At 38.4% G+C, this 13672-nt stretch overlaps 2 protein-coding genes across 11 annotated transcripts in view; both read right to left on the reverse strand.

The window, feature by feature from the left end:
- Positions 1-1878: 1878 nt before the first annotated feature.
- LOC114474290 (D-beta-hydroxybutyrate dehydrogenase, mitochondrial) lies at positions 1879-7555 on the reverse strand. 2 transcript variants are annotated; one of them, XM_028464493.1, is made up of 5 exons: positions 6744-7398; positions 4579-5060; positions 3517-3669; positions 2385-2518; positions 1879-2309 (listed from the first exon to the last, which is right to left on the reverse strand). In XM_028464493.1, exons 2-5 carry the CDS (start codon positions 4943-4945, stop codon positions 1944-1946), a joined length of 1020 nt encoding a protein of 339 aa, XP_028320294.1. In that variant the 5' UTR covers positions 4946-5060; positions 6744-7398; the 3' UTR covers positions 1879-1943. The 2 variants fall into 2 exon arrangements, with proteins under 2 accessions (XP_028320294.1, XP_028320285.1); XM_028464484.1 differs by having other exon boundaries at positions 1879-2518; positions 6744-7555.
- Positions 7556-7755: 200 nt separating this feature from the next.
- Positions 7756-13672, reverse strand: part of LOC114474074 (type I inositol 3,4-bisphosphate 4-phosphatase-like) — a 30857-nt gene continuing 24940 nt past the window's right edge. For 4 of the 9 annotated variants that reach the window (XM_028464120.1, XM_028464102.1, XM_028464111.1 and 1 more), the window contains 3 exons: positions 12850-12962; positions 11782-11936; positions 7756-8213 (listed from right to left, as the gene is read on the reverse strand). In XM_028464120.1, coding sequence (XP_028319921.1) covers positions 8081-8213; positions 11782-11936; positions 12850-12962 — 401 coding nt within the window. In that variant the 3' untranslated portion in view covers positions 7756-8080. Of the gene's footprint in view, positions 8214-8471; positions 10349-11781; positions 11937-12849; positions 12963-13672 lie in introns of those variants that run through there. The other 5 variants (XM_028464078.1, XM_028464073.1, XM_028464063.1 and 2 more) reach the window with 3 other exon arrangements.

Below are 13672 nucleotides of genomic sequence, written 5' to 3' on the forward strand. Positions count from 1 at the left end.
GTGTTCTGAAAATGAGAAAAACTCATAATTTGAGGAACAAAAAAACTCACTTTAAACAAGAAATTTACATGGCTGTGAACTGTAGACGCATTGTTTTTAATGGGGATTATGCCCTCTTGCGGTCACATGTGGTAACTACAGCTAAGGTAAAGCCAAAAGATAAACGTCAAGCCAACAACCGGAAACACTTCAAAATAAACTAATTACCTAATTTTCACTTACAAATTGTTTCGCAACACGTCTAGCTTGTTAAAAAAAAACAAAAAAAAAAAAAACAAGACTGTTTTTAGATTTTAATAAATGTCATGACAGGAGGGGATGTACAGTAGATCCTGATTGGCTAATTAGAAAAGATTAAATTAGCTGTCAGTCATAAGGTTTCTGTTCTCATCATGTTTAATGTGATAAAGCCAGGTCAGAAACCTCAATCTCATTGTGTAAATAAGGGGAATGAAACAGTATTTAGTGCTTCCTGAATGGATTTAATTCTAAAGTTTCTTTCATTTACAATCATCTTCCTCCTGATGTGGGACCAATGTGTGGGACTGATGTGTATTTTCAGTTTATGTTGTTGATGTAATTTTGTGTATTTTTTTTTTTTTTTTTTAATTTTCAGAATATTTTTCTCAATTTGTGTGTTTTTGTTCTCATTTTTGTGTGTTGTTGGTATTATTGTTTTCTCTCTGTGTGTGTGTTTTTAGTGTTGTTTCTTATGTCGTTTTATAGGTTTTGCTGTAATTTATGTGTATTTTGTAGTGATCTTGTGCGTTTTTCTCTCATTTAGTGTGTCTTTGTCGTTTTGTGTGTTGCTGGTAATAGTATTTTTGTTGTTTGTCTGTTCTTTTTATTTTTCAGTGTATTTTGCTCTTATTTTGTTTGTTTTTGTTGTCATTTGGTGAGTTGCTGGTGATATTTAGTATTGTAATTTTTCACTAAAAAAATAAACATTATAAAACCCCATATTTTTAATGGTTTCATTTGTTAATTTTCCCCTCTCTCTATATCTCTCTCAAGTACCCCCTGTAGTGCCATCGCGTACCCCCATTTGAGAAACACTGGACTAATGATTATGATCAAGAGAATCGGTCAAATGATCTGGATCCCCTCCAATTTAACGGAGTCATCCGTGGCGTAAGGTCAATCTTTGGATGAAATTTTGTGACCATTTGTTCAGCAATAATGACGTGATCTTGCTGAAGTCCAAAAGGTTCTCAGGTTCTCTGAACATGCCTAAATCTGTCCAGTGTCTGAGAAAGCCTAGTGACTAGCTTTTCTTTGTGAACAGATCTCTTTTAGAGCAAATCAGCAGGATTTGAGGCCCTGAGGGACTGCTCTGGGACACCCTGTCTGTGTGGATCAAACAGGGAATTGGATCCAGTTCATTTAGAATGAAAGAAGAAACCACAGAAGATGAGACACCGAATAGAAAGAACAGAGACGCTGAGCATTCTTTGTTGCCTCAGGATTCTGCATGAAGATGAAGAGACAAAAGTGGCTCTTTTAGAACCCTTCAACTCAAATCATTTAGATCCCACCCACTCCCAGTCACTACAGGTGTTCCCCAGGGCTCTGTCCTTGGGCCCCTGCTTTTTTTTTTTTTTTTTTTTTTTTTTAAATCATCAACTTACTCCCTCTCTGCCATAATTTCATCAGCACCACATCAATTTCCATTGCTATGCGGATGCAGATGTGTGGACTAAGCTTTACATATTAATGTGCACTAAATACTAAGTATTGAAACAAATGTTTTACTTTTCTTCTTTTTAAGGAAGAGTAAAATAATCTGAACTTACTTTGGGATGCAAGGATCTTATCTTTGTTAATGCTAATGCTCACAGACCGGGTAAATAAGAATATACGCCATTTATATTACACGTTATGACTCACATTTTAATAAAAAACATTTAAAAAATGAATATAAAACAGGATAAAAGAGCAGCGTCCTATTCTGCGTACAGTGTGGTTTCCCTTTGTGTGTACATGGAGCTCAGAGAAAACACGGCGTCTGACAGGCCCGTGGGCAGGAAGGGGAACATCTTGAAGAAGAACATGTCGATAAAAGACACCAGCAGGTAGCGAGGCTTGGGCTGCTCTGAGGTGACCGCGTGCAGCATGGCGTCCACCACCACGTTGGCATCCTTAAACCCTGACCTGTGCATGGCGGCGACGTAGCCAACCACCTGCTCCACGTACTGCAGGTTGAACGTCTTTTTCTGCTGCTCGTTCAGTTTGTTCCAAATGTCCTGAGCCGTTTTGGGCTTCACGATACTCGTGGCTGGACCGAAGTTTCCCGGCTGGACGATGCTGACCTGGAAGAAGAGTTCAGAGCCAGATTCAGTTATTGGAAGGAAATGGTTAAAATGTGCTTCGAGGGATTTGCGTACCTTCACGCCAAAACTGGCCATCTCCACTCTCAGGCAGTCAGCGAACGCCTCCAGCCCTCGTTTGGAGACGCTGTACGCTGACATGTTCAGACAGTAGAAGAACGCCAGGATGCTGGACATGAAAACCATCCGACCTGAGACACAGAAGGTCCAGTATCCAGATCCGAAGTTTCAGATTTGTGTTTGTATTAAAGTCCAACTCGGTTACATTTTAATTATTTATGAAACCGTATTGTAGAGATAAAGGGGAAGGCGATTCAGGGAACGGCTCTACTGTGAGTAATTAGTCACAGCTGTAGCGAGGTGGCTATTCACTCGTCTTCCCTTATATTATAACGTCCTGAGAACTAACTATTACTGTCAAATAACATAAGCAAGTGTCAAGATCAATAGAAACCTTTAAAAAAAAAAAAAAAAGCCTTTACAACTATCAAATATAACAAAGAGATCATTCATCCATTTACCACACACAGGGGTGGCACTTGTGGGGTATTAATGTCTTCATACATTTTCTATAAAAAGTAGTTCATTCAATAAATATTGAGGTTTTTTTTTTAGATCGCAGGAACAAACACAGAAATTTTGCGTTGGCCACACGTCATCCAGGAAGGAGGAGAAACAGGAGTGATAAAATGTGTTATTCAGGGAAAATGATTTTATTATTTTTTACCTGATTGTTTTCAACAAAATAATAAACTAATATTAGAAACTTTAATGGTTAAAAATAGTAACTGTTGTGTACAAAAATCACAAAAAATGTTCAAGTAAAATATACAATTTACCCTTGGTTCTCTAGAGCCAAGGCTGTTACATACTTTACACATACAGTACATACAGTATGTGAATGAGCACATGTATTTAAATATGCATCTATGAACGTGTGCATGTATAGTGATAAGTGGTGGCTTCCTTTCTATTTAATCCATCTTAAGTACATTATTTAAAGATTTGCATTTATTTTCTTGGATCTGATTAACACCTGTTGCGATCCCACAGCAAGTCCAATTTCATTTCATCAAAATACAGTTTATTTCAAGCCTTGCTTTTTCATATAAACTCTAGATCTGCCCGATCACTTACATTTTAATGGTTATCTATTCAATTTGTGTGTGTTTATCGTTGTCCTGCTCACCTTTGGCGGCTCTAACCAGAGGCAGGAAGGCAATGGTGGTCCTGATGCAGCCCATCAGGTTGATATCCAACATGGATTGGAAGTCTTCAGTAGTGCTCCACTCGATCTCGGCCCAGTCGGTGACCCCAGCGTTGTTGACCACGGCCCACAAACCTGAGGAGGAACACACAGGGAAGCTCTGAGCAAACACCTGCACAGAAAGAACTGAGCTTGTAGAAACTCTCGGCCTTCATTGAAACGACTTCATGTCCTTTCACGCCATTACTTACGAGACTAAAGGATAGGATGCCCTAAAAAAAGGGTTAATTGTGAGGTAAGTTTGCATGAAGGAGTGAGTCATGAAGTTAAATGCGACAATGGGAAGTATTTTTTTTGATAATAAATCTTGCCACGGTTCCCTTACATACAGTAAACATCTCATGTATAAACTTAAAAAGGAAGAGAACAAATTTTTACACAAATTCTCGGCTATGATGTGATGAATTCGATTGTCGTCTGGTCATTTAATTATTTTGTAGTTTCACAATGTCTGTAATAATAAATAATAATATACTTAGTAACGGTTGGGTGTAGAAATGTAACATTTCTTTTAAGTACAAGTAAAATGACAGATTTAGAAATATACAAGTATCCATAAAAGCAACTTAATTACAGTAACGTGAGTACTTTATCAAATTGAATATATAAACATTTAGAGTGCAACAAAAAGTGTAGAAAAACTGCAGTCAGTCAGCCTTTACTTTTCCCAGCATTTAACAGTGGTTCCCAAACTGGGGTACGTGTACCTCTAGGGGTACTACAGGAGCACATTGCGGGTCCTTGGAAATATTTAACAATTGATTTAAAAATAATAAGGAAATGTTTTTAGTTCTTTTTTTAGGATATTCTTTGTACAAACTAACCACACTATTACCCAATAACATTTTATTGTAAGTTATTGAAACAATTATTTTATGCTGTAGAGACCATTTGATCACATTTCTGTAATCTGTTACTTTCACCTCTGCTAAAAATCACAGATCATCTTTATCCAGTGTAGACTTGCATGTTCTCCTCACTCACCTTTCTCTGGCAGCTGTTCCTGGACCATCATCTTGGCGTGCTGCACCTGCTCATCACTGGTGACGTCCAGTTTGAGGATCTTCAGATTACTGGAGCTGCTTTGTGCCAGGTTTGTGGCTCCGGTTCCGTCTGGAAACAAGCAGCCTGCGAACACCACAAAGCCTCTCCGGTCCAGACGCAGGGCCAGCTGGTGGCCGAAGCCGCTGTCGCAGCCCGTGATCAGCACCCCGTAGCCGCTGCCGTCCAGCATGGGACGCCGGCGGCGCCGCCGCAGGATGTTGCGGTTGGAGAGCAGCTTGGCGAGGATGAGGAAGGTGAGGACGGGGACGAGGTAGGCGATCTGGGCCGGGATGAAGCTGATGTTCATGTTGTTGGAGGTTCTCTATATGCGCTCTGAAGGTCCTGGCTGGGTTTTTGTCCAGATGTGTTGGGCTGGATTTCACACAGTTGGTTCAGGTGTCCATGTGAGCAGAAAGGCACCACTGTTAGGGGAACATTTGGGATAAAGAATCAGCAGTGAGGGTTTTATATTGGGCATTCTCCTCTAGGATGAGCAACAAGTCATATGGGCGTGGTTTCATGCACCACATCAAATACATTCAGGGGAACATCTCCACATCCTGAAGCACTATTCTCAGAGAGGGATGATAGAAACAGTGAGGGAAAATTACAAACCACACAATGAAATGATGACTCTTCCCTGAAGACACTGAAATATTGTGTAGGATATATCAGTACTCTTTATGCCTCTGGTAATTTTAGTCATTTGTTCTGGTTCTGTTTATAGCAGGGCTGTGGAACTCCAGTCCTCGAGGGCCTGATTCCTGAGACTTTTAGATGTGTCCCTGCTCCAACACACCTGAATCAAATGAATGGCTTCTGCAGAGCTTGATGACAACACACTGGTTACAACCAGGTGTGTTGGAGCAACGAGACATCTAAAAAGTCTCAGGAATCAGACCCTCAAGGACTGGAGTTCCCCACCCCTGCTATAAACAGAACCAGAACAAATGACGAATATTACCAGAGGCATAAAGAGAACTGATGTGTCCTACACAAGTAGAAGTACTGTTACTTGATTGAAATTGTACACAAATACATGTAAGTCATTGTAGGGAATCAAATCCTCCAAGTTGAACTCTGACCTAGGGATACTAGTTTCACCAGTCAATGGAGTCAGAAGGTCCGTCTCCCACTGTGAAATGCAAACGTGCCCCACAGGTGGACCTTCTTCCACTTCCTGCCCGAACAAAGGAACACCAAAGGAACTTTTTAAGAGGTGGCACCCAGGAATTTGTTGAGCTAATATTAATAATCATAATTCATATAACCCTAATTAATAGGCCTTATCCTCCTACATCATACAAAAAGAAAGCTCGAGTCAACTATTAGCTCCATCTAAAATCCAGGATTGAAATTGGATTTTCTATCAAATTTAATGAAAAATTTAATAATTGCATAAATTAGGGGAAACAAAGTTTCATGTTGAAACTTCAACGTTTCCAACATTTAATATATTATGGGTTCATTTATTCAGACAATGGTTTTTGAGGAAATTTGCTTTGATCTTGTGACATTTTTCGACTGTTAACTGCCAGTCTTTTTCAGAGGCATCTGCTGATTGCTTTGACGTCAAAAACAGTTGTCTGAACAATGAAACAATTATTATTATTCAAAAAGAAGACAAAAAGAACCTGCTGGGATTATTACACGCAAGTAAAGGAAACATCAAAGCGATCAGCAGACACCTCTAAAGAAGACTGGCAGTTGACAGTCGAAACATGTCACAAGATCAAAGTAAATTTCCTGAAAAACAATTGTCTGAATAAATGAAACCTTAAAGGTCCAGTATTATGCCATTTCCCCCCCATTTCCAATTGTTCTAAGAACCCCAACTACATAGTATTTGAGGTTTATTTTACTTTTATGTTTTAGCGCTCTGAAAAGTGACTTTCAGACAATGCGTAAAAACAGGCTGTTTCTGGGCTTTCATGCATATGCATAGCAACAGCATTATAAAGTTAAATGTTCACAATACTGCCCCTTTGAGTTTGTAAAACATACACAAAATAATCATAATAGAAAATAAAAAGAAGAAAGCAGGTTGGGGCTTTTCCCTCGTGGACATTAACTAAGTGCAGTTTTGTGCAGCAGGTACTGCTCACCTTCTTTTACTGGTGCCGCGTCCACAGAAAACGCTCCCACTTCCAGAGTTCAGCACCGCTTTGACGTCTCTGAGGGTCTCGGGCACGTCGCAGCATTTTTTATCAATTCTTGCGTTATCAGGTTTGTCCTCCCTTTGACCAGACACATGGCTGGCCATGTGACAACTTGTGATTGTTAAGGTAAAAAAACATGAGCTCATCAGGAGATAAAGACATATTTTACATCCAACAGTGTTTTTTCTTTAGATGTTTTACATTTAGGAATCAAACAGTTATTGTAGTTAAAGATGACATTTACTGTTGATTTAAAGCAATCTATCTATAAAGCAAGGAATCTCTGCCCGTCAGTGTGTGCGTGTTCCTCAAATATCTCTGCAGATCAGGATGAGACTGCTATGAGACTTTCAACATGGCTGCTGCTTGGTTCAAAGGTGTGCAACATCGGATTTGTTTGGACTACAATGATACCATTAATAAATTATGTCAAATGTTTTACAAATTCCGTTAAGAGTCCTACCTGCACAGTGATGATGTCATCAATCCTCCTTCCACAGTTGTGATTTCTCTCTCTCTCTCAGCAAGCTGCAGATGTCTTCCTACAGGCACTGCACTAGTATAAATAAATGATCATTTAGGGGTCTATTGTGTCTACTCATTTGTCTTTTAGTGACAATCTGGCTGTCCCTGAGGTTGTTTATATCTATTTGTCTCATTGCTTACGTACAGTTTGCGTTAAATTTAGATCAAGTTAAAATTAGATGTTCTGAAACTGTTTGTTCCAGAAAATAGGCCTCGGGGAAAAATTGGTGAGAAAGGACAAGAATTTATTGAATATAAGGACATTTAGTATAGGATATATATGTTTATAGTATTTTAAAAAAAAGAAACCATGAATAATAATTCACATCAACATGTTACAGCAAAATAATAATCCTTAACAGCAAGTTGGCAACATTGCGCCACATTATAGATCTTTAGATATCAGTAAAAAAGCAGTCAAATCTGGACTGAATGAAATAAAATGTATTAGTTTTATTACATTTACAAACACTGTGTCATAGCTAGGTCACTTTACTTTAACTTTTTAACGTCACTGTAAAACAAAATAACACAAATGTCTGTCCAAACTAGTCTCAAACTGTTTGAACATTTATTTTCAGATGATTATTTGGACAGATAATAAAGGTTACATCCCTGAAATGGACACACAGGCTGTGTTTGTAAGGGAAAATGTGAGAGGAGCAAAGAAGTGAGTCAGGTTGGTGTTGAACTCTGTTTGCCCTGTGAGGAGGGTTAAAGGGTTGAAATGATAACATATCAGTCCTCTGAGGCAGGTCTCAGGTCTCCACCTTCCCGTAGGTGCCGTCGGGCGGTCGGTAGTGTTTGGGGAAAGCTTTGAGCTGCAGCGAGTTGAAGGCGTACTTCCTGCAGCCCACGTTCTTCACCGTGTTCTCCCGCCGGCAGCCCTCGCTGAGGAAGAGGAGGAGAAGTAGGAAGATGCACAGACAAAGAGCGAGAGAGAAGCAAGAATAGATGATTGGGATCAGTTTTAACCATTACTCGGAGAAAATCCCATTTTTTAGCCTCATGTTGGCTTCCTGTGGCCCCAAAGGAAATGAACAAACACTGAAAACTCTTAAAATTAGACAGAATCAAAACAACAGAAGCCTGAAAACCTGCTCACTAAAACAAAAAGACCCTTAACATGAAATGAATACACGTTTAATGAACTTTAATATTTATTTTTATTCACTTATGAGCACACAGCAAAACTGCCACAGAGGAAAAAGCAAAAATTCCTGAGATTCCTACTGAGAGGCGTGAGAGATGTTTAATTTGCTGAGCACAAAAACAAATGCAGATTAGATCACATGCTGCACGAGCTGAGAGAGTAAAACCTCCTTTGGTTTCTAAACAAGCAGCAATAAAAACAACAAAATAGATCTGCGTGCTACAATATAGGCTTTTAGAATAACTTGCTTTTCAAATAACTTCTAACTTTATACATTGTCTGCTTATCTTATCTTATACACTGTACATATGTGCATGTTCATAAGGCACCAGAAGGCGCTACAATCTCAGAGACACATATTAGTGAATTCAGGTCAAGAAAATGTGTACTTTTTTGGGGCAATTTTCAAGGTTTTTAAGCTACATTTTACAAAGAAATGTCATAATTGTGATTAAATATCAGTGAAAGCGAAATAAAAATGATTTATCTTAGAATTATAACTTCTTCACTTATAATCTTCACTTTTTGTTTTCTACTTGAGCCTCATTAGTAGAGATGGACAATATTATCAGCCAATATTTGCCATAAAATGTAATATTGGTTGACTTCCGGATTAGTTTTTTCATGATATATATATATATATATATATATATATATATATATAATTTTTAATCTCCTTTCTTTTGTCAGCAGCTATTGACACAACATGTAGTGCAATCCTTTCTTGCCAAATAATGTTTTTTATTGCTAAAATAAATACATTATTTATATTGCAGACTTACCTAAGAGAGTATGAAACACTATTAGCAAAGAGTTTATCTTTAACCCTTTGACTTTGTCATAATTTAGCTTTTTTTAAATTTATAATTAAGACTTTTTACTCTGAAATATTATATCATTATTAGGATAATGAGTTATATTTAATACTTTGTCTCATAATCTTGACTTTTTATCTCACAATTGTGACTTTAGCTTATAATTATCACTTTCTATCTCATAATTGTGATATTCTGTATCATAATTGTGACTTTCTATCTCATAATTGTGATATTCTGTATCATAATTGTGACTTTTTATCTCATAATTGTGACTTCATCCTATAATTTTGATCTTTTTCATCTTGTAATTGTGATTTTTCATCCCATGTGATTTTTTATATCATAATTGTGACTTTTATTTCATAATTAGGTCTTTAGAATTTCATTTCACTTTGGCATGTCTTAATTATGACTCTTGTAATTCAGATTTCTTTAAATAATAATAAAAAAAAACTTTAATTATACCTTTTGATCACATTTTTTTTTTTTTTTTTACATTTTATTCCCTAATAATGAGTTTGTTTCTTCTAATCATGGTATGTCATAATTATGACTTGTGGGGGAGGTATTTTGATCTTTCCAGTGATGCAAATGGTCGTCCACCATTTGCTGGTAAGTTTTATCAACTCAAAGCAAGATGGGGTTCAACAGGGGTTCTAAACTGAAATTTAGAAACGGTCCAAGGAGGAAGAAGTAATGATGGCGTCTCTGGGTAAAAGAGTGAACAACTCGGTAAAACTCCCATTAACAGATGTGGAAAGTCTCGTGGACTCTGGATTAGTTCCTAATCTGATTTGAAGACTTCCAAATAATGCGGCTGAAGGCTCAGCGTGGACAAAATAATAGGTTTGCTTCTCCAGGTTCGACATGCAGCTCAGCTGTAGCGCAGTTTGGACAGGAAGTAGGCCACGCTGAGGAAGATCCACACCAGCAGCAGGTTGGGGGTCAAAGCCAGCAGGGGCAGCGAGTAGAGCAGGCTGGGGTCCAGGCGCAGATCTGGCACTGGCAGAAGCCCACTCAGGTTCTTCTGGATCACGACCTCCCTCGTCCCCACGCTGACGTCGCCGTGGGATGAGGGAGGATGGATAAGAGGGGGAGGGAGGGGGGGGGGAAAGGCGGCGGACGTGACGAAGCCAAAACAATCGCAATGAAGACCACAGGAGGGACAGGCGTTCACATGAGGTGACATCAAATTAACAACATGAATGGTCGGTGGGGACGGGGATGAAAGAAAACAGGAAAGAGAGGAGAAAAAGAAGATAAAAGAGCAGACGTAAGGTGGAGGGAGGAAGAAGAGAAGGAAGACCTGCCTTTAGTCTAAAAAAACCTTTAGTAAAGATGCACGACAGTGTACAGAACATTATTAATCTGATAACAGCAAATGTCTTCATTTCATTAATAGAATATCTAAAAGGACCAGTAGGAGTTCAGTAAGAGCTCCCTACAATATGGGATTAAAGTTTAAAATTATGTACTAAATGCGTATTTTATAAAAAACGAAAAAAAATAAAAAATCTGAAAAGATAAAAGTTGTTAAACATAGTGTAATAATTAAACGTGTACAAAGGTCACGGTAAGCAATGTCTCACGGCACTTACAGTATGCCCTCGCGAAATGACAACAGGAAACACCTAACGTTAACACTTGTATTGCACCGTTTGTACCGAAGAAGTTCCCCACCAAAAAAAAAGATCCTGGAAAAGATCAGACGCGGATGAAAATGGTAATTAAAAGTACGATGGTGTGATGTGTGGGTGTGTGTTAGCAGGCAGAGAGAGTCGGGGGAGGAGGTGATTCTGGGAAGGACGCTATTAACCACGCCTGTTTTATATTCCTGGAAAGCAGCTGGAATGGGAAAGGAACCGACAATCTGCGCACACACTCGGACAGAACTGGCCAATAAAGAGCTGGAGAACCTGCAAACCCATCTGTGTGCCATGCCTTGCTACAATTGGATATTGATTACAGAACTCTCTCCTGGTCAGTTCTGGTCAGACTGCCTTAAGCAGACCACATACCATCGTACACTGATAGCATTCACCAGTAAGACTTTTTACTCTGAAAGTTATCAACAGGGAGCTCAACTGTGTGGACACTTTTAAAAAACTGCTGAAGACTACACTTTACAGTAAAGCTTTTAGTTAACTGGATTTTAATTTTTGTTTATCCTTTAATGTTGCTGTTCTTATGATATTTACGCACTCTTGTTTTATTATTCTATTGTATTGTATTTGTACTTTTACCACAAACTATGTACAGCACTTTGTGATTTTATCTGCAAAAAGCGCTTTATAAATAAACTACTTACTTACTTAACATGGCAAAGTTAAATTGAAACTCATTATACAACAGATATTTGGCTAAAAATGCTATATTTTTAACCAGTGGTTGGAATATTTGTAAACCTCTTTGGTTCTCAGTTTAACCGTGGGATAAACATTAAAAACATATTGCATGCATTGTGTGTGCAGGTTTGCGTGCGTCCTACCTGCGCATGCAGTCCAGAGCTTGCGTGAAGACCTGCGGCGCCATGCCGTGCTCGTGCTGCAGGATCAGACACTGCTCCAGAGTCACCGACATGGCCGTTCGGTCTTTGGCGCTTTTGCAGCTGGTGAATCGAACGCCGTTCAGTCGACGGCATACCTGAGGGATTGAATAAACAAAATGTATACAAGTTCCAAAACGATGACCAATCATTTTGTCGTTTTCGGCCACTAAATTGCAGACACTTCCTGTTTGAATATAAAAGCCAATCAGGAGTATATATGTATGTTAACCTCTCAAACCCCAGCCATTTTTCTACGAAAATCACATACCCATAACAAATAATGTTTTTAAAAGCTTCTACATGACCTACGAGGCAATTTTTTGTTCAGATTGAAGTCGGACCCTTAGCGGTTACAGATGATGTGAAATTTTTGAAATATATGATACTGAGTGACAGTAAATCATGTTTTAAATACAGAAATCTGTAGTCCACCTAACAAAAAACAAACATCAAACATAAAGCCAATTCTCAGTAGGGAAGGCTACAAAAGCAGGAATAATGGAAATAATGACATTAACGGCAGAAAGTTTGGTGATAATAATAATAAACAATAGGCCAAAGATACATATTTTATACAAAAAAGTTCAGGTGGAAGCCCACTTTGCCACAACTGTGTGAAATGTGGGTTGCCTACAGTTTTACCAGAGTTTCTTAGGATTAGGAGAGGTATAGAATGTGTGATTTAATTCATTCTTTACAATATTTAGACCCGTGAGAGTCACAAAAGGTGGTGCTGCCCCCGCGGGCGGGTCCGGTGGGGCTGAAGAGTTATAAGAGAGAATAAACAAAACCTTAACATACATTTCATAAAAGCGGACAAAATTAACTTACTGTAATTATTTTTGCCAATCGGGGGTTTACATATACATTTGCAGAAAAATGTAATTCAAGTTCAAGTTAAGGGTTTGACAGTTCACAACACATCTGTAATATTTAACTGTGTGAGGTATTTATTTATTAGGTTCCGAGGGTGAAGCTGTGATGTGAATTCAAAGGTTTTGGTCCGACCTCGGCCGCCTGCCACAGGATGTCCACGTTCTTGTTCTTCCTGACGTTGACGTTCTGACCCAGAAACCTCAGCAGCTCAGGGAGACACGTCTGGGAGCGAGAGCAAGGGAGGCCTGCAGGGACAGAAGACGGGGTCGCGACCTTCAACGTCATACCTCACAACAAAGGAGGAAGAATCCTTCACTTTGGATGAAATACAATAAACAGATTAAATGTTTGATAACACCTAATTATTTTTTTCATTGGTCATTTTTTTTTGCTTTTTTGATGCATTTTAAAACATTATGACACAATTTTAGTTAATTTAATAAATGGCAAGTGATGAAAGTAAAAAATACTTTGTTATTGTACTGTAATTAGTATTTATTTTAGTGAAGACTTTTTACTTTTCTTCAACTTTACTAAAGAAAAAAATAAGATAAAGTGAAAAAAACTTAGCTGTAGAAGCTGCGTTGCCAGGTTGGGATTATTGAGTGTGAAGCAGGAAGTTTAGGCACCTTCGAATGGAAGGGAATTTTAAGTCTTATCTGGCAACGCAAAGAAGGCGGCACATGAGTAAAAAAGGACTGTAGAAAAAGACTAACAGAGGAGGAAACAGACATAAGTTCACTGTTCTGTTTGTAAGTTTAAAGTGTTTAAAAATGCTAAATGAAAGCTCTGTTGAGATAGCTTTGCTAGCACAGGCTACATAAATGAGCTAACGTCAGTGACCTCTATTTAAAATATAGCATTAATTTAATGCAGGTACTTTGGGGGTTTGGTTTGTCAAAGAGTTAGACTGTCACTTAGAAATAATGTACGCAAATCTTTAGTATTTTCTATC

The sequence above is a fragment of the Gouania willdenowi genome, chromosome 2, assembly GCF_900634775.1.
Source record: "Gouania willdenowi chromosome 2, fGouWil2.1, whole genome shotgun sequence".
NCBI classification, from domain to species: domain Eukaryota; kingdom Metazoa; phylum Chordata; class Actinopteri; order Blenniiformes; family Gobiesocidae; genus Gouania; species Gouania willdenowi.

Excerpts from the sequence above, each read along its gene's own strand:
- LOC114474290 (XM_028464484.1), bottom strand. The coding sequence starts at position 4,945 with ATGAACATCAGCTTCATCCCGGCCCAGATCGCCTACCTCGTCCCCGTC. Across the intron at positions 3,670-4,578 it reads GGAACAGCTGCCAGAGAAAG|GTTTGTGGGCCGTGGTCAAC; the intron begins GTGAGTGAGGAG and ends GTTCCTCCTCAG. Across the intron at positions 2,519-3,516 it reads TCTGGTTAGAGCCGCCAAAG|GTCGGATGGTTTTCATGTCC; the intron begins GTGAGCAGGACA and ends TCTGTGTCTCAG.